Here is a 20692-nt window from a genome sequence, read left to right on the forward strand (position 1 = left end):
CCTTTTTTTGCTAAACATAACTTGTTTTATTTCAGTAGCAATATGCTATACTTTAAACTAAATAAATTAATTTTACTTGTCAGTTGAATGGCAAATTAAGATGGACCTATATTTTTCATTGTGGTAAAAGAATAGATATATCTAGCTTTATGTATGGAATTTGGCTCAATAATGTGATATTTCACCACGACGAGATGGTACATCCTGTTTTGATTTTCTGAAATCTAGAAGATACGTGAGCACAACAGCTCGCCGGAGTCACACCGCGCGATGCTTTCTCCACGTGAGCGAACCATGCAGGACTCACTCACACACTTGATCCAGTGAGCTGTCTCCACGGAAATCCAGTCACAACCACTCCTGGCCACAAGTTCACAGGAATACTCATATCTCTTGGCTCTCGATGTTACAGGTGTTCTGAGTGCAAGAGATCTATGCAGCACCAATGGCAGCAGAGCTCAAGATTTTTCTCTCTATCCATCTTTATCTTGTCTGATTACACACTAAATCGATCCCTATACCACCTCCGACTGCCTTAAGTAGCCACATCCCCCTCTCCTATCAAGTCATCTGGACACACCCATCTCTTGCAGAACCCATACTGCCAACATTTTGCGTAGCCTTACAATGGCGACCACAACCATGTCCCTCTCCTCCTCGACCTTTGCCGGCAAGACGGTGAAGAATGTACAATCGTCGACTCTCTTTGGCGAGGCCCGTGTCACCATGCGCAAGACTGCAGCGAAGGCGAAACGGGTTTCCTCTAGCAGCCCATGGTACGGTGCCGACCGTGTGCTCTACCTCGGCCCACTCTCCAGCGAGCCTCCGAGCTACCTGACCGGTGAATTCCCTGGCGACTATGGGTGGGACACCGCCGGGCTTTCGGCTGACCCCGAAACCTTCGCCAAGAACCGGGAGCTAGAGGTGATCCACTGTCGTTGGGCCATGCTTGGGGCGCTTGGTTGCATCTTCCCTGAGTTACTCGCCCGCAACGGTGTCAAGTTTGGCGAGGCCGTTTGGTTCAAGGCTGGCTCCCAGATTTTTAGCGAGGGTGGTCTCGACTACCTCGGCAACCCCAGCCTCGTCCACGCGCAAAGCATCCTAGCTATTTGGGCGTGTCAAGTCGTGCTAATGGGTGCCGTCGAGGGGTACCGCATTGCCGGCGGCCCACTTGGCGAAATCGTGGACCCACTCTACCCAGGCGGCAGCTTCGACCCTCTCGGTCTAGCCGATGACCCTGAGGCATTCGCTGAGCTCAAGGTGAAGGAGATCAAGAACGGGCGTCTCGCTATGTTCTCAATGTTTGGTTTCTTTGTCCAAGCTATCGTCACAGGCAAGGGCCCTCTTGAGAACCTCGCTGACCACATCACTGACCCCGTCAACAACAATGCTTGGGCGTTTGCCACCAATTTTGTTCCCGGCAAGTAAGTTATCTTGAAGCCTGTGCACACCACCAAGCGTGTTTATTGTACAGCCTGAGTTGTACTACCATGATGTAAATTACGATAATTTTATACAAAAGCAATGCAAGATTTGTCCGCCTTCAATGTTGTGACTTGCATTGATCTGACCATTTTGTTGTGACAACAATCACAATCACAGAAACAAATAAATACTTTGTCACGCGCTTAATTAATTATTACTTCCTCAGTCTGAAATTACTTGTCACTCAAATGGATAATTCCGGACAGACGGATGTGTTTGGCACTTAAATACCTTCGTTTGAGCGACAAGTAATTTCGGACAGAGAAAGTATCATACTGTGCTCAGGTGAGTGACAATTTATAGAATCGTGTGTGTCGTTGAATTTGCGGAGCCTGAACGAAGGAAACATTAGTATATATATTTTTCATTGAAGATTTCTGTTTCGTGTTTACTCTCCACGCCTTCTTTTTTTGTGGGGGTACTCTCCACGCTTTTGATCAAGGCAATCATCCGAAATGATCTCTATTTATCTCGCTCAGTTGCAAGGGCCATGATTTATTCTCATTTCATAATTTGCAACAAAACAGGGTGTGTCCAATTATACCGCATCAATGATTTTTTGGATCTATCTGCATTTTTACTTTATGATTTGGACAATTTAGAGACACATACCCAAGCATCTATTCCAGAGAAGGTTTTTGCCCTGAGATTCAGCCACTTGGTTGAAAGCAACTTGTGGGCATTTCCTTTCTTGACACATGTATTACTTTGGGATATGGTGGGGTAGAAACCGATGTGTGGCTGTGTGTTTTTGATTCAAATTTTTTGAACTTCATTGCTTCATCGCTGTGTAGTTATTGGGGTGGATCTAGCAATTTTCTGTGCGATGTGGGACATTCCTTTTGCCTTGCATGTGTGCTGCATGGCGTCGTAGTTGATTTGATCACGTAGTTTAGTTTTGTCCGCTTTCTGGTTGGATGGATTTGTGGGCTGGCTGCTTTTTTTTCCACCTCCGTGTTTGTCTCCCGCTCAGTTGTATGCTGCTTGATTTTTGCCTCTGTAGACGCGTGCCCGTGTTATTTTTTGCATGTGGTGGTTCTGGTTGTTGCGATTTACATGCATATGCGGCATGCTGGTTGCCTAAATTCGGGTCTTGAACGCCGCTTAACTCGATGGTTCTGGTACTCGCTCGCCGCTTTGGTCGTTGTTCTGGCCACGTGTTCCTGCCGACATCCTGCCGCTTAATTCGATGCTTCTTGATCGCCGCTTGAATCGTTCTTTCTAGATGAGCCGAAGGTGTAAAAATAGTGAGATTCGCTTCTGTTTCACCGCAGCACCGGCCAATTCCTCCTCACCGTGCCCCGCTATATCGTCGTGCCGCATTGAGCCCACTAGCACCGCGTGGGAGATGCCCCTCACGGCCGGCGGCCAGATCACCAACTTTCCCATCCTCTTCTGCTTCGCCTTCGTCTCCTACCTGCTGCTCTTTCTACATCCTCTTCTCTGCCGTCATGGATGACCTCCTGTAGCCATCCACCACGCGGTTCGACCAGGGGATGGTGTCGACGCCAGTCGCTGCAACGGCAGCTCGGCATGCGCGTCAGCCTGGTGAACGAGCGCATCCGGTCGTACACCCATGAGTGGGAGTTCGGCGTCATGGGCACCATGGACGAGTTGCACCTCCGGGCCGTGCCCGAGTGTGTTACCGGTGCCAGGCCTGCTCGCTATGATGTCCAACACGAAACTACCCGTCGATCAACGGCACTAGCGATACCCGGAGGTCGGCGGCGGCCTGTGCATCATCAAGGAGAAAAGGCCGCGGCACAAGCGCGACGGAAGCGAAGAAACAACATCTTGCAGCAGCGTCATGGGGCTGGTGGACGACAGGCCGCGGCTGATGATCCTGTCCCGGAACGGGTTGCCCGCGCTCGAGAAGGAGGCCGAGCTGGCGGCGGCGAGGGCCAGGTTCCGCGTGACCATGCTCCGGCGGCTCCCAGACGCCGGTGGGCACACCGGGCACGCGTGGTGATGTGGCCCTGGAATGCATGCTAGCATGTACTACACGGGTGGCCGGTCATGCGGGCGAGATGAGTCATGGGTGACGGCTGTGTGGAGTTGTGAGATGGCAGCGGCATCAAGGAAAACACCCCATAGGAACGGACCTATGCGCGTGGGCGCGCGGGGTGGTCGCCGGCCTCGACCACTCCTCCTTCCGCCTCCCCGCCCACTTCTTCGCCGTTTACGATGGACGACTAGCGGTGCCCGATCGCCGACTACACAAGCTACACGCCGCGCTCGCCGCAGAGGACCTGCCTGCCGCAGAGGACCGCGTCGGAGCCTTCGAAAACCTGCCGCCTCGAGCTCGCGACCTCCCAGGCGGACGGCGTCCTGCCGTTCCGTGTCACTTATACAACGGTTACCGGAGTCGGAGGTCCTGTGGTGCCGGTGGCCGCCTCTCGATTTTTTTCGTGTGGCTCCGCCTCCAAAGCCATCGCGCCGGTGACAACACCTTCCCCGGCATGTGTCACATTATCACAGCAAGGCCGCATTGCTCCTTTTGACCTTCTCTGATCGACTGGGTGCCCGAAGCAAGGTGGCGACCATCGTGCCGTCCCCAACCGAACGCCCCCGCCCGCAGCTCCGCGACGCTCTGCTCGAGCGCGATTAGCGCTTGCTCGAACGAGCCGTACGCGACGGTGGACCGTTCGCAGGTGGCAATGCAAGGAACTCGCCGAGTGCGGCTAGGGCATCCTCCACGTGCGTGAGCTCCGAATACCCGTCCACGGCGGAGGCTGACTATGCATGCTCGCGCAGACTCCGGCGTCGAGGTGCGTGTGGACGCGGGTGGCACGGCGACCGGGCGTGCGCAGTCTTCCCCTTCGGCCCGGTGTCTCCAAGTGTGAAGTGCATTATGTGACGAGTATCACCAGCGGCTGCACTTGCACATTGGTTTACTTGGCACGTTCGATGGATGGCCTCAAGAGTACGTACGTGCCTGGGCACCGTGGTTTACTGCAACTTGCATGGCAGGGAAAGCTCCTGTTCGTCCATGTGAGAGTTGGCGCAGCGCTGACGGTACGGTAGCTGGGCCTGTTTACTGTACTTCGGCGTGGGGGCAGAACTACTATTACAATGGACGAGGGATGATCCCAGCGCTTTCAATGTTGACATCCCTATGCGAACAGGAGATCTGTCCACATAAGTGAGCACTTGAAAATTTAATAGTATATGTTAAGTTGTTCTCTTTAATATAAAAGTTCACATGCTTACACAACGCACTAACCAGTACAGCCGGAAGCATTTGTACGTGCAGATGGAGCACCATGAGATGCTCTCTGGCTGAAGTACGAATTTTGTATCTGTATAATCGGAATGGTTGGATTCTGGATTGATGCGCTTTAGACTGACGACCCAATGTCTATTTGAACAGAATCCAAAGTTGGGCATGACATACATACACGGATACACCAACAAGCACGGTCCCAAATAGTTTATTTCTTTACGTGTTAGTAATAACATCACTACCCCGCAAAGGATTCCTTTTTCTCATTTTTCTATTTGAGGTTTCCTTGAATTTACCAGTGAATTTTACGGACTTGCAATTGGGTGGACCCGGCGATTTATCCTCGGATTTGTTTTGTTAGATCAAACTGCCTTTTGCTGCGTGGTAGTATCTGTTTTGTTTCCGGTTTGACCGCTGATAGGTGCATGCAATCACCGGCGCTAATTTCGGAGGGATATGATTACATGCATCACTGCATGGCGGCCGATGTGACTACGTGCATGTGATTTCAGTTGCCCTTTTTGAATTATACGGAGTATATTATTTTTCTATGGATTGAGATATTTCTCCTTCGGTCGTTTTATGTGTGTGGCTTATTTTCTTTTATCTTTTTCTAATATATTTTTTACGTCTTATCCGTACAATGAGATATTTTCTCTATTTTTTACCATCTGTTTTGTTTTCTTTTTTGACGGTCGCATGTGTGGGTTAATAATGGTGTTGCAGCGTGGTGGATTATGGTTGACATGTTGCATATGTTATTTCATTGTTGTCAGCAGAGTCATATGGAATTTTTCTTTTTGCTGCTTTAGGTCGGTTGCCGTTTTGGCTGTAGAGACTGATTTATATATGGTGCTCATGATAGAAACCGGGTGTGGATGTGTTGCGTATATATTTGTTCTCTTCATGATCGGCCACGTTCTACTTGGCCGCCTGCTGATGGTAGACCTGGTAATGCTGGTCGGGAGGTGGATATTAATCGTGGTATCTACGTAGACTACTAGGCGCGTAGACAATGAATCTGTAGAAGGTACCCGACGCCGGTGGGTGCTCCACCGAGCCGCTGCTATGGCCTCTTTCAATAACATGTGCCCTAGCTTCTTCCATCTCTTCTCGGAGTAAGACATGTTCTCCACCATTTTCCATCTCGCAAGATGTATCACGCATGGTGGTAATAAATGCATCCTTTGCAAATCGCTTATGTGCACAACTTACCTTTTTAAACTAAAAAATAATGACTTTAAACTTATGCTCATAAAACTCTTATTTTTAGACCTGAATTTATCACACAAAATAAAAATATCATATATAATCATAGCTTATTTTTGAGGCGCGGCGTGCCGCCGCGCGAGCTAGGCTAGTACACATTGATCTAGTAATCAATAATGGTTGTCTCGCCACGTTTTCATGTTTGGCTTATATGTGCACACGCCATCGTCACAGGGGAACATTGTTAGATTTCTCCATCGAAGAAGTACCTCCGTGCTATTACTTCAAATTTATCAAACCTATCATAAAAGCACCCACTCTTACTTTCTTAGTTAATTAATCCAAAGATGAATGCAAGTAGTTCTATAGTATATGAATCGAAATTAAGCCCAGTCCAAACCTGACAGCTAGAACATCATTGCATCATATATGACCATCCCCATGTCCCATGTTATAGTCACCACTTTTGGCTGATGTTTCGCTGCCCCTAAACCTACCAGACTATTCTTTCAGCAAATGCAAATCAACTAAGAACTACCAAACTCCTAGATGTTTTTATGTTGATGCAGTGCTTGAACCAATCATGTTATTTTCTTACCCAATTTCACCACACAACTAATATTGATTGTTTTCACTTGATACATTGCATCAATCATAGCATGTACTTTTTTTAGAGAAAAGGCATACGCGCGACTTTATAAATAAAGCCATACGAAAGAGTAGCAACAGAACAGCACAACACAAACAGTTCACTCAAAAACAATGGGCCAACCACCACAGGACATAAGAACCAAAGTTCGGTGGCACGCAGGCCCAAATACTACAAAATGAGGCATGCAGGCCAACCACCTACTACACTAAGGAGAAGCCAACAAGCTACGACGAAGCGGCGACGGGGGGAGAGGACATCAGGTTGGCAGACGCCTGCACTTTATTGATCAACACCCCCATGCCATCTCGATCCGCCGATTTAGTCAATAATTTTCATTGCTACAAGAAGATAGACATTTTAAACAGGACATCAGCAGGCTTATTAGGAAAAGCACCCTCAATGGTGAATTTGTTTCTGGTAGTCCATAAGGACCAGCAAAGAGCACCCAGCCCAATCCAAAACAGCCTCCTGGACCGTCCCTGTAAGTTAGCCATCAACAGACGCATGTCTGAGAACGAGCCGGGGGCCCATGAGGTGTTCCGCCAGGAACGAACACACCCCCACAACAACTTGGCCAAAGCACATCCAAAGAAAATATGATTAGTGTCTTCCAGGGCAGAACATAAAGCACAGTAAGCTGAGCCGCGGTCATTCCTTTTCCAAATCTGATCCCGGGAAGGCAACCGCCCCCTAAAGGCTTGCCAAAGAAAAATCTTGATCTTGGGGGGGATCCTGGCAGCCCAAATTTGCTTAAACTTGGAGGAAGGAGTACCAGAAATAATCCTAGCATACAATGACTTGACAGAAAACTTCCGAGACGCGACATGAGGCCAGGACACGGAGTCCTCCTCCTTCGAGAGAATAGGAAACAAAGCAGCAAGACGGTGCCAATCCCCCAACTCTTCGGGAGAAAGAGATCTCTGGAAGCCCAAGTCCCAATTATTACGAGGGAGCTCAGAGATTGAGATCTCCAGGTTAGAGCAATAAGAAATCAAAACCGGAAAAGAAGACCCAAGCGAGGAATCGCCAGACCACCAATCCAATCAAAAAAAGAGTAGAGGCACCATTCTTGACCACGAACTTGACATGCTCAAGAAACAGATCCCTCACCCTAACCAGGTCTTTCCCAAACTGTGACCCACGAGACGCCGTAGCGAACATGGGATTACCAGCAAGGAAGTATATAGTTTTGAGAAGATTGAACCAGAGAGTGCCGAGAATAGCAGTCATGATCCTCCGCCACCATTTGATAATGAGACAGGTGTTCATCACCTGGGTGTTTAAAATCCCGAGCCCCCCCCCCCCCCCCCCTACTCCCTTTGTACCATACTATATGTCGTTTTAGCACTTCAAAATTGATTGAAGTGCTAAAACGACATATAGTATGGTACAAAGGAAGTACCATCAATGAGAGAGTCCAATATAAAAAGCATATAAAAATCAAACATATAGATTATGCAAATTTAAATTGGGAATAAATTAATTTACTTATCAATCGAATGACCATTAAGATGGACCTACAATCTTCATTAGAGTAAAAATGGATATATCTAGCTTTACGTATGGAATATGGCCAATAATGATGTGACCTTTTACTACGATGAGATGGCACATCCTATTTTGATTTTCTGAAAGATAAAAGATACGTACGTGAGAACAACAGCTCACCAGAGTGTGTGCGGTGTGACGTTGCGCGATGCATCCTAGTGCATGCGAACCCTACGTCCCTACAGATCTCACTCACACACTTGATCCTAGTCACAGCTACTTCTAGCCACAAGCTCACGGCGATAACGTTTCCTGGTTCCCATTGCGCCAAAAAAAAAAAGTGTTCTGAGAACAAGAGATTTGTGCAGCACCAATGGCATCGAAGCTCCAGATTTTTCTCCCTATCCATCTTTATCTTGTCAGCTTACACACCAAATCGATGCCCTGTGCCACCTCCGTTGCCATAAGTAGCCACCTCCCCCTCTCATATCAAGGCATCTCCACACTCACTCATCCCTTGGAGAATCCATACAGTAGACAATTTGCTCAGCCTTCCAATGGCAACCACCACCATGTCCCTCTCCTCCTCGACCTTTGCCAGCAAGGCGGTGAAGAACGTGTCGTCATCGGCTCTCTTCGGCGAGGCCCGCGTCACCATGCGCAAAACTGCAGCGAAGGCAAAGCAGGTTTCCTCTGGCAGCCCATGGTACGGTGCCGACCGTGTGTTGTACCTCGGCCCACTCTCCGGTGAGCCCCCGAGCTACCTCACCGGTGAGTTCCCTGGCGATTATGGTTGGGACACTGCCGGACTTTCGGCTGACCCGGAGACCTTCTCCAAGAACCGGGAGCTGGAGGTGATCCACTGTCGTTGGGCCATGCTTGGGGCACTTGGTTGCGTCTTCCCTGAGTTGCTCGCCCGCAACGGCGTCAAGTTTGGCGAGGCCGTTTGGTTCAAGGCCGGCTCCCAGATCTTTAGTGAGGGTGGTCTCGACTACCTCGGCAACCCCAGCCTTGTGCACGCGCAAAGCATCCTAGCTATTTGGGCATGCCAAGTCGTGCTCATGGGTGCCGTCGAGGGGTACCGGGTTGCCGGCGGCCCACTTGGCGAGATCGTCGACCCACTATATCCAGGAGGCAGCTTTGACCCTCTCGGCCTAGCCGATGACCCCGAGGCATTCGCCGAGCTCAAGGTGAAGGAGATCAAGAACGGTCGCCTCGCCATGTTCTCAATGTTCGGCTTCTTTGTCCAAGCTATCGTCACGGGCAAGGGACCACTTGAGAACCTCGCTGACCACATCGCTGACCCCGTCAACAACAACGCCTGGGCGTTCGCCACCAACTTTGTCCCCGGCAAGTAAGATGTCTTGGAGATTGTTCACGCCACAAAGCGTGTTTGTTGTGCAGTCTGAGTTGTACTACCATGATGTAAATTATGAGAATTTGTGCAAAAGCAATGCAAGATTTTTCTTGCTTGAATGTCATGACTTGCATCGATCTGATCGTTGTGATCACAATCCACGAGAACAGATAAATATTCCTGCTCGCGCTTAGTTATCCATTATCATTATGTGCTCAGATCAGCGACGCCTCATATGATTGTGTAGGCTTGTCCGCTGGTGAATTTGCGGGGTCAATTCAGAGCAAAGGAAACGCTAATATAAATTTTCATAGAAGCTTCCGTCAATACAACAATCAGGACTAATCTCAATTCAATTGCAAGGGGCATGGTTTTCTTTCATTTCTTAATTTTCAACAAAAGTAGTGTGGCCATATACTGCATTAGTGATTTTTCATATCTCCCTCCCAGCCCAACCAAGTGGTATGGCTTACTGGTGTGGTCTAAAGTGAGAAGGCAATGTAAGGGTCGGGAAATAGTCGATTATTCAAGGATTGGGGTGCGAGAGGCGGTCGCTGCTGCTGATATTGTGGTGGATGGCAAAGACTTGGAGGCGGAGATGGGTGGGCGTCCACCTATAGATCAACACATTTCTCTATTGTGTCATTTTTATTATAAATCAATTGAAAAATTATTGATATTCTTGTTAAAGCAGAGTAGATAGAATTAAAACATACTTTTATGCAAGATAGCTATTAAAATATTTTCAACAAATAAACAATTCACAATATAATTGTTGTGCATGATCATCACCCAAAGAACATAGGGTGACCTGTGAATCAACGACGTTAGAGAGCTGGGGAGCACGTGCTAAGATTTTCTTTCTCGAGAGCTTCGACATATATTTGTTCGTCAGGTTCCTGTCTAATTTAAGAGCTAAAGATATAAAAATCAAGCATACATAATTATAAGTGAAAATTATAAGCACGTAAATGAATTTGACTCAACATTGATGTTTTGATGTACGTGAATATATATTGCAATATAGTGAAATAATTATATTATGTGCGATCATACATGCAATTTATATAGTCATCCAGGCTTGAATAAAAACAAAGCTATAAAAGTGTACATTATCCATAAATTTAAGGAAATAACAACTTAAACTGCACTTGGGGGCTTATGCACCCGACTGAGAAGTAAATTTGAAAAACATGAAAATTATCATGGTGAAAAACATTTGTGGAAGTCTGAAAAACCATTACAAAAATGATGTTCCAAAAAGGGCAATTTTTAAAGCACTTTGGAACACTGATTTTTTTCCAGACCTCCACAGATGTTTTTCCATCACGAAACTTATTTGCATGTTAGTAAAACATTCAAGAATGCTCATCACAAAAAAAAAGTTTTAAATTTGTTTACTATTCTTTTCAAAATTCAATTTTCGCCTGGTGCATATGCACCCAGGAGCAGAGCGAACACCTCCGCTTATTCTCCTGGCTCTCGCTGCGCCAAGTGTTGTGACAGCAAGAGATCTATGCGGCACCAATGGCAGCAAAGCTCAAGATTTTTCTCTCTATCCTTGTTTATCTGGTCAGATTGCACACCAAATGGATTCCTTATGACACCTCCTGCTGCCTTAAGTAGCCACCTCCCCCTCTTCTATCAAATCATCTCCATACTCACTCATCTCTTTGAAAACCCATACAGTTGACACTCATCTTAGCTTTCCAATGGCGGCAGCCACCATGTCCCTCTCCTCCTCGACCTTTGCCGGCAAGGCGGTGAAGAACGTTCCATCTTTGACTCTCTTTGGCGAGGCCCGAGTCACCATGCGCAAGACCGTAGCGAAGGCGAAGCAGGTTTCTTCTGGCAGCCCATGGTACGGTGCTGACCGTGTGCTCTACCTCGGCCCACTCTCCGGTGAGCCCCCGAGCTACCTGACAGGTGAGTTCCCAGGTGACTATGGGTGGGACACAGCCGGACTTTCGGCTGACCCCGAGACCTTCTCCAAGAACCGGGAGTTGGAGGTGATCCACTGTCGTTGGGCCATGCTTGGGGCACTTGGTTGCGTCTTCCCTGAGTTGCTCGCCCGCAACGGCGTCAAGTTCGGCGAGGCTGTTTGGTTCAAGGCCGGCTCCCAGATCTTTAGTGAGGGTGGTCTCGACTACCTCGGCAACCCCAGCCTTGTGCACGCGCAAAGCATCCTAGCTATTTGGGCATGCCAGGTCGTGCTCATGGGTGCCGTTGAAGGGTACCGCGTCGCCGGTGGCCCACTCGGCGAGATTGTCGACCCACTATACCCAGGAGGCAGCTTCGACCCTCTCGGCCTAGCCGACAACCCCGAGGCATTTGCTGAGCTCAAGGTGAAGGAGATCAAGAACGGCCGCCTCGCCATGTTCTCAATGTTCGGCTTCTTTGTCCAAGCTATCGTCACGGGCAAGGGCCCACTTGAGAACCTCGCTGACCACATTGCTGACCCCGTCAACAATAACGCATGGGCATTCGCCACCAACTTTGTCCCCGGCAAGTAAGATGTCTTGAAGATTGTGCACGCCCCAAAGCGTATTGGTGTGCAATCTGAGTTGTACTACCATGATGTAAATTACGAGAATTTTGTGCAAAAGCAATGCAAGATTTTCCCGTCTTGAATGTTGTGATTTGCATCGAAATGATCATCGTGCTTGCAATCCACGAGAACAGGTAAATATTTCGGCTCGCGCTTAGCTAACCATTATCATTATGTGCTCGGATCAACGGCGGCTCATATGATTGTGTAGGCTATTGACGCTGGTGGATTTGTGGGGTCAGAGCAAACGAAACACTAATATAAACTTTCATGGAAGTTTCCATCAAAACAATAATCGGGAACGATCTCAATTCAATTGCAGGGGTCATGTCTTGCTTTCGTTTCTTAATTTCCAACAAAGGTTGTGTGGCCAATTATACCTCATTAGTGATTTTTCATATCTCCCTCCCAGCCCAACCAAGTGGTTTGGTTTACCACTATCGGTCTAGGGCATTGTTATCTAAAGTGAGCAAGTAATGTAACCGTCGAGAAATAGTCAATTTAGTTGAGGAGGGGCTGCGAGAGGCGGTCGTTGACGCTGATATTGCGGTGGGTGGCAAAGAACTGGAGGTAGAGATGGGTGGGCAACACTTGTCTCTGTTTTGTGTCATTTTTATTATAAACCAATTAAAAATTATTGCTATTCTTCTTAAAGCATATAAGAGTAGATATACAATAAAATATACTTTTACAAAAGATAGCTATTAAAATATTGTGAATAACTAAGGTTTTATTACACAATATAATTGTTGTACATGATCATCACCAAAACACAAAAGATAGGGTGACCGGTGACATGAGAATCAACGACGTTAGAGAGATGGGGATCACGTGCTAAGATTTTCTTTCTTGAGATCTTTGACTTATAATTTTTTTATGAGATTCCTGCCCTAATTTAAGAGCTACACATATACAAATCAAACATACATAATTATAAGTGAGAATTATAAGCACGTTGATGAATTTGACTTAACATTGATGTTTTGAAGTATGTGAATATATTGCAATATAGTGAAACAATAATATTATGTGCGATGACACATGCAATTTATATAGTTCTCTAGGCTCAAATAAAAATAAAAGCATACGTTATCCCAGAATGGGAAATAACAACTTAAACTGCACTTGGGTGCATATGCACCAGGCTGAACAGTAAATTTGGAAAGAAAAAATAGGAAACAATTTCAACAGAAATCTGAACTTTTTTAGACAAAGATTGCTGAATGTGTTTACCAATATGAAAAAATTTGTGCTGAAAATCATTCGTGAGGTCTGAAAAAAAATGATATTCCAAAAAAGGGCATCTTTTAAGCACTTTGGAACACTGGTTTTTTTTTTCAGGCCTCCTCGGATGTTTTTCCATCACGAAACTTATTTGCTTGTTAGTAAACCATTCAAGAATGTTTATCACAAAAAAAATGTTTACTAGTTTTTCAAAATTTGCTATTCATCCTGGGTGCATATGCACCCAGCAGAAGATCGAACACTTCTGCTTAAACTAACATTTTTTCGTGTAGAAATAACCTTCTCCATCATTTTTCCAATTTATGTGGTAATGTTACACACTTTGAATTATTTTTGTTCAATATTTAGTACGAATGGAGGCACATTTTATTAAGGTTAAATTACTAATCTTTTTTTACCAAGCATAACTTGTTTCATTTCATTAGCTGTATAATATATAGAAAAAAGCAGTATAATAAGTCTATAAAATATATAGAATATTCAGATGTAAATTGGAATAAATTGATTTTATTTGTCAGTTGAAAGGTAAATTAAGATGGACCTATATTTTTCATTATGGTAGAAATGGATATATCTAGCTTTATGTATGGCATTTGGCTCAATAATGTGATATTTTACCAAGAGGAGATGGTACATTCTATTTTGATTTTCTGAAATCTAAAAGATACATGAGCGCAACGGCTCGCCGGAGTGGTGCATGCGAACCATGCAGGTCTCACTCACACATGCACATAGATCCAATCAGCTGTCTCCAAGGAAATCCATTCACAACCACTCCTGGTCACAAGTTCACAGCATACTCATTTCTCCTGGCTCTCACTGCGCCAAGTGTCCTGAGAGCAAGAGATAAATGCAGCACCAATGGCAGCAAAGCTCAAGATTTTTCTCTCTATCCTTGTTTATCTTGTCAGATTACACACCAAATGGATTCCATGTGACACCTCCTTCTGCCTTAAGTAGCCACCTCCCCCTCTTCTATCAAGTCATCTCCACACTCACTCATCTCTTAGAGAACCCATACAGCACAGCGGACACTTTTCTTAGCTTTCCAATGGCGGCAGCCACCATGTCCCTCTCCTCCTCGACCTTTGCCGGCAAGGCGGTGAAGAATGTACCATCTTTAGCTCTCTTTGGCGAGGCCCAAGTCACCATGCGCAAGACCGCTGCAAAGGCGAAGCAGGTTTCCTCCGGCAGCCCATGGTACGGTGCCGACCGTGTGCTCTACCTCGGCCCACTCTCCGGTGAGCCCCCGAGCTACCTGACCGGTGAGTTTCCTGGCGACTATGGGTGGGACACTGCCGGGCTTTCCGCTGACCCCGAGACTTTCGCCAAGAACCGGGAGCTGGAGGTGATCCATTGCCGCTGGGCCATGCTCGGGGCACTTGGTTGTGTCTTCCCTGAGTTGCTCGCCCGAAACGGCGTCAACTTCGATGAGGCTGTTTGGTTCAAGGCGGGCTCTCAAATATTTAGTGAGGGTGGTCTCGACTACCTCGGCAACCCCAGCCTCATCCACGCACAAAGCATCCTTGCTATTTGGGCATGCCAGGTCGTGCTCATGGGGGCCGTCGAGGGGTACCGCGTTGCTGGCGGCCCACTCGGTGAGATCGTCGACCCACTCTACCCAGGCGGCAGCTTCGACCCTCTTGGCTTGGCCGAAGACCCTGAGGCATTCGCCGAGCTCAAGGTGAAGGAGATCAAGAACGGTCGCCTTGCCATGTTCTCAGTGTTTGGCTTCTTTGTCCAAGCTATCGTCACGGGCAAAGGCCCACTTGAGAACCTCGCGGACCACATCGCCGACCCCGTCAACAACAATGCATGGGCATTTGCCACCAACTTTGTCCCCGGCAAGTAAGGTGTCTTGGGACTAAGCTCGCCATGAGGCGTATTATCTTGTGGTCTGAGTTGTACTATCATGATGTAAATTAAGAGAATTTTGTGCAAAAGCACGGCTTGATTTGTCCACTTCCATGTCGTGCCTTGCATCGGTCCGATCATTTTGTTGTGATATCATGGTTCATGAGAGCAGATAAATACCCCCTCTATTCCATAATATAATATCGTTTTTGACACTAGTGTAACTTCTGTGTGCACTTACTTAACTGTTACCATGTTGGTGGAAGACACATTTAAAACTGATTCCCATATTTAAAAGAGTGGCAACATGTAAACCAGGCTCTAGTGATTCTTTGCTGCTTTGACTGGAAAATTGGTCTGACCAACCTTTACAACAACTTTATCCTGAGCTTTCCTCCTATGCCACTAACTTGTTCCTTCGAGTGCAGCTTCGCAATTGCATGATCTAGCAGACAAGTTTCATAGACCTATTTCTGCTCCGGCTCACTCTCAGTTCATCCACTTGCAAGAGAATATTACTGCACGTCAGGCTCAGGGAGATGCTGATCAATGGAACTATTCATGGAATTCTGCCACTTACTCCTCCAAGAAGATGTACAATATTCTTATGGTGAGTTTCAAGCCTGTCCACATTTTATCTGGCTTTGGAAGAGTACCTGTCAACTCAAACAAAAATAAATTGTTGGCTACTACTTTATGAGAGAGCTAACACCAGAAATCTGGTGCAGAGGAAAACATTTTGTCTTCCCCCTTACAGCTGTGTCCTTTTTCCATGAGCAAACAGACTGAAGAAACTCAGCTTGATCTCTTCTAGGACTGCAGTTTTTGCCGGGCATGCTGAAATGCTTTTATACCTCACAAGCTCATCTTGATCTCAACCTTTATGAAATTAAGCTTGCAAGAATAACCATTAACGCTCCATTTAGCATGGACATAGTCATTCCATGCTGTTGGAAGATATGGAAGATCGGAAATGTTAAAATATACGTACCTCCTCCTTTTCTAAAAAAAGAACTAAGAGGCTTTCTATGGGAAGATCGCTTAGAAGTTTCAGCTAAGATATTACTCTGGTTATCCATGGGGTAAAGAGAAAACACTCGGATAATTTTCTTTCTTGGATAGAAAATAATTTGTAACCATTCCCCTTCCCTCTTCTGTATATAGTCCCTTGTAAATATGTGTATTAACATAGTTACACAGTAGAATCCTTTCCTACTGTTTTCCAGTAAAAGAACATATATAATGTGTTCAGACGAGAGACAGCTTACATGATTGTGTACGCCGGTGAATCCATGGGGGGCGAGCGAGGGAAATGCTAGTATACATTTTTCATTGAAGCTGGCTATTACGTGCTATTCTTCAGGCTTTCCGTCAAGGCAACCATCACGAATGATCTCAATCCATCCCGCTCGATTGCAAGGGCCATGGTTTTCTTTCATTTCTGAATGTGCAACAAAACAGAGTGTGGCCAATTATACTGCATCAGTGATTTTTCAGGTCTCTCTGCACTTTCACGTTATGATTTGGACAATTCAGAGACAGATAGGCGTTGATCGAATATTCAAGAATGGCCGTTGGCTATGAGACTGCAGCAAACAGCATGCACGTGCGTGTGATCTGAATTGTACTACTACCATTCATGTGAAGTACAAATGACCATGTGCCAAAGCATTGCCCACTGCAGATTTGCCTCCCTCTGCTCCCAATTTTTCACACCTGGCCTGAAGCACCCATTGCTATTACTCCTAAGATGATTGCAAAAGGAGGTCTAGTACATGAATCCAAAGTAAGCCCGGTCCAAACTTGACGACTGAAACATCGTTGCGTCCTATGTGGTCATCCCCGTGTTCCATTACCATGTCACAATCAGCACCGACTCGACTGATCTTGCGCTGCCCCTAAACCAATCAGGCTATCAGCATCGCCACGATGCCACACCTACCTCTAAGTTAGTTTAAATTTCTTTCAGAAAATGTCTATCAACTAGGAACTACCAGGTGACTATTCTTTAACAAAAAAAAATTGAATCCTGCACGCCTGTGGGACGCTTTTCACAATATCCAACTCCAGTTCGAGATGCAGGATGTCTAGGCTTGCTCTGGATATTATGTTGTTGCAGAGACTGGGTGTAATTGGTATCATCTTGATATTAATATATTCCCTACAGTATTCTCTGTGAAGGAGTCATTTGGTATCCAACTGCAAGGGCCATTTGGTAATGTTACACACTTTGATTTATTTATTTATTTTTGTTCAAAGATTTACTACGAATGGGGGAACATTTTCTTTTAAGGTTAAATTAATAGTTTTTTTATTTAGCCAGACATAACTTGTTTTATTTCAGTAGCAGCATAATTAGTCTCTACGTTAAACTAAAATATATAGAATATTCAGATGTAAATTGGAATAAATTGATTTTATTTGTCAGTTGAATGGCAAATTAAGATGGACCTACATTTTTCTTTGTGCTAAAAAATGGATATATCTAGCTTTATGTATGGCATTTGGCTCAATAATGTGATGCCGCGCGAACCATGCAGGTCTCACTCACACATGCACTAGATCCAATCAGCTGTCTCCAAGGAAATCCAGTCACAGCCACTCCTGGACACAAGTTCACAGCAATACTCATTTCTCCTGGCTCTCACTGCGCCAAGTGTTATGAGAGCAAGAGATCTATGCAGCGCCAATGGCAGCAAAGCTCAAGATTTTTCTCTCTATCCTTGTTTATCTTGTCAGATTACACACCAAATGGATTCCCTATGACACCTCCTGCTGCCTTAAGTAGCCACCTCCCCATCTTCTATCAAATCATCTCCACACCCTCTAATCTCTTTGAGAACCCATACAGCACAGCGGACACTTTTCTTATCTTTCCAATGGCGGCAGCCACCATGTCCCTTTCCTCATCGACCTTCGCCGGCAAGGCGCTGAAGAATGTACCATCTTTGGCTGTCTTTGGTGAGGCGAGAGTCACCATGCGCAAGACCGTAGCAAAGGCGAAGCAGGTTTCTTCCGGCAGCCCATGGTACGGTGCTGACCGTGTGCTTTACCTCGGCCCACTCTCCGGTGAGCCCCCAAGCTACCTGACAGGTGAGTTCCCAGGTGACTATGGGTGGGACACAGCCGGACTTTCGGCTGACCCTGAGACCTTCTCCAAGAACCGGGAGTTGGAGGTGATCCACTGTCGTTGGGCCATGCTTGGGGCACTTGGTTGCGTCTTCCCTGAGTTGCTCGCCCGCAATGGCGTTAAGTTCGGTGAGGCTGTTTGGTTCAAGGCCGGCTCTCAAATCTTTAGTGAGGGTGGTCTTGACTACCTTGGCAACCCCAGCCTTGTCCACGCACAAAGCATCCTGGCTATTTGGGCATGTCAGGTCGTGCTCATGAGTGCCGTCGAGGGGTACCGCGTTGCCGGCGGCCCACTCGGTGAGATCGTCGACCCACTCTACCCAGGCGGCAGCTTCGACCCTCTTGGCTTGGCCGAAGACCCTGAGGCATTCGCCGAGCTCAAGGTGAAGGAGATCAAGAACGGTCGCCTTGCCATGTTCTCAATGTTTGGCTTCTTTGTCCAAGCTATCGTCACGGGCAAGGGCCCACTTGAGAACCTCGCTGACCACATCACCGACCCCGTCAACAACAATGCATGGGCATTCGCCACCAACTTTGTCCCCGGCAAGTAAGGTGTCTCAGGAGTCAAGACTCTGCTCGCCATGAGGCGTGTTGTCATGTGGTCTGAGTTGTACTATCATGATGTAAATTATGAGAATTTTGTGCTAAATCACGGTTCGATTTGTCCACTTCCATGTCGCTCCTTGCGTCGGTCTGACCATTTTGTTGTGATCATGGTTCACCAGAACAGATAAATACTTCTGTGTGCGCTTACTTAACTATTACCATATTGGTGGAAGACACATTTCAACTGATTCCCCTATTTAAAAGTGTGGCAACATGTAAACCAGGCTCTGGTCATTCATCCTGAGCTTTGCTCCTACGCCACCAACTTGAATATCCTTTGAGTGCAGTTTTGCAACTGCATGATCTACAGACAAGTTTCATAGAACTATTTCTGCTCAGGCTCACTCTCAGTTCATCCAAATGCAAGAGAATATTACTGCACTTCAGGCTCAGGGAGATACTGATCAATGGAACTATTCATGGAATTCTGCCAATTACTCCTCCAAGAAGATGCACAATATTCTTATGGTGAGTTTCAAGCCTGTGCACATATTATCTATCTAGCTTTGGAAGAGTGTCTGTCAACTCAAACAAACAAACAAAATTGTTGGCTACTACTTTAGCTAACTCCAGAGATCTGGTGCAGAGGAAAACATTTTGTCTTCCCCCTTACAGCTGTGTCATTTTCCATGAACAACCTGAAGAAACTCAGCTTCATCTATTCTCGGACTGCAGTTTTTCTCGGGCATGCTGAAATGCTTTTATACCTCACAAGCTCATCTTGATCTCAACCTTTATGAAATTAAGCTTGCAAGAATAACCATTAACGCTCCATTTAGCATGGACATAGTCATTCTATGCTGTTGGAATATATGGAAGATCGGAAATGCTAAAATATTCAGAACTAAGAGACTTTCTATGGGAAGATGGCTTAGAAGTTTCAGCTAAGATATTACTCCCTCTGTAAATAAATATAAGAGCGTTTAGATCATTACTTTAGTGATCTAAACTCTTATATTTCTTTACGGTACTTTAGTGATCTAAACTCTCTTATATTTCTTTACGGAGGGAGTACTACGGTTATCCATGGGGTAAAGAGAAAACACTAGGATAATTTTCTTTCTTGGATAGAGAATGTTTTGTGATCTTTCCCCTTCCCTCTTCTGTATATACTCCCTTGTAAATATTTTTATTAATACAATTACATAGTAGGATCCTTTCTTACTGTTATCCAGTAATATATATATATATATATATATATATATATATATGATGTGTTCAGACAAGAGACAACATATATGACCATGTACGCCGGTGAATCTACGGGGCCCGAGCGAAGGAAACGCTGGTATACATTTTTCATCGAAGCTGGCTATTTTGTGCTTATTCTTCACGCTTTCCATCAAGGCAACCATCACGAATGATCTCAATCCATCCCGCTCGATTGTAGGACTCTCTGCGCTTTTACGTTATGATTTGGACAATTCAGAGACAGATAGGCATTGATCTAATATTCAAGAATGGCCGTTGGCTAACTGCAGCGAACAGCACGCACGTGTGTGTGGTTTGAACTGCACTACCATTCATGTGAAGTACAAAGGACCATGTGCCAAAGCATTCCCACTGCAGATTTGCCTCCCTCTGCTCCCAATTTTTCAGTTTTCACACCTGGCCCGAGGCACCCATTGTTAGTTACTCCTAGGATGAATGCAAAAGAAGGTCTAGTATATGAATCCAAATTAAGCCCTGTCCAAACCTGACGACTGAAACATCGTTGCGTCCTATGTGATTATCCCCATGTTCCATTACCATGTCGCAATCACCACCGACACGCCTGCTGCTGCGCTGCCCCTAAACCAAACAGGCTATCACCATCACCATGTGTGATGCCGCACCTACCTCTAAGTTAGTTTAAATTTCTTTCAGAAAATGTCTATCAACTAAGAACTACTACCA

At 46.0% G+C, this 20692-nt stretch overlaps 5 protein-coding genes across 5 annotated transcripts; all 5 read left to right on the forward strand.

The window, feature by feature from the left end:
* The first annotated feature begins 547 nt into the window (after window positions 1-547).
* On the forward strand, window positions 548-1547 carry LOC125515922 (chlorophyll a-b binding protein, chloroplastic-like). Its single transcript, XM_048681406.2, has one exon. It carries the CDS (start codon window positions 628-630, stop codon window positions 1426-1428), a length of 801 nt encoding a protein of 266 aa, XP_048537363.2. The 5' UTR covers window positions 548-627; the 3' UTR covers window positions 1429-1547.
* A 6988-nt stretch (window positions 1548-8535) lies between these two features.
* Window positions 8536-9538, forward strand: LOC125512348 (chlorophyll a-b binding protein, chloroplastic). The gene has a single exon (XM_087526630.1). It carries the CDS (start codon window positions 8615-8617, stop codon window positions 9413-9415), a length of 801 nt encoding a protein of 266 aa, XP_087382756.1. The 5' UTR covers window positions 8536-8614; the 3' UTR covers window positions 9416-9538.
* Window positions 9539-11053: 1515 nt separating this feature from the next.
* LOC147963990 (chlorophyll a-b binding protein, chloroplastic-like) lies at window positions 11054-12045 on the forward strand. Its single transcript, XM_087526631.1, has one exon. The coding sequence runs from the start codon at window positions 11127-11129 to the stop codon at window positions 11925-11927; it is 801 nt and encodes a 266-aa protein (XP_087382757.1). The 5' UTR covers window positions 11054-11126; the 3' UTR covers window positions 11928-12045.
* A 2134-nt stretch (window positions 12046-14179) lies between these two features.
* Window positions 14180-15169, forward strand: LOC125512144 (chlorophyll a-b binding protein, chloroplastic-like). Its single transcript, XM_087526632.1, has one exon. The coding sequence runs from the start codon at window positions 14259-14261 to the stop codon at window positions 15057-15059; it is 801 nt and encodes a 266-aa protein (XP_087382758.1). The 5' UTR covers window positions 14180-14258; the 3' UTR covers window positions 15060-15169.
* Window positions 15170-17855: 2686 nt separating this feature from the next.
* On the forward strand, window positions 17856-18858 carry LOC147963991 (chlorophyll a-b binding protein, chloroplastic-like). Its single transcript, XM_087526633.1, has one exon. It carries the CDS (start codon window positions 17941-17943, stop codon window positions 18739-18741), a length of 801 nt encoding a protein of 266 aa, XP_087382759.1. The 5' UTR covers window positions 17856-17940; the 3' UTR covers window positions 18742-18858.
* Window positions 18859-20692: the final 1834 nt, after the last annotated feature.

The sequence above is a fragment of the Triticum urartu genome, chromosome 6A (assembly GCF_056163025.1).
Source record: "Triticum urartu cultivar PI428250 chromosome 6A, HENAU_Tu73, whole genome shotgun sequence".
NCBI lineage: Eukaryota > Viridiplantae > Streptophyta > Magnoliopsida > Poales > Poaceae > Triticum > Triticum urartu.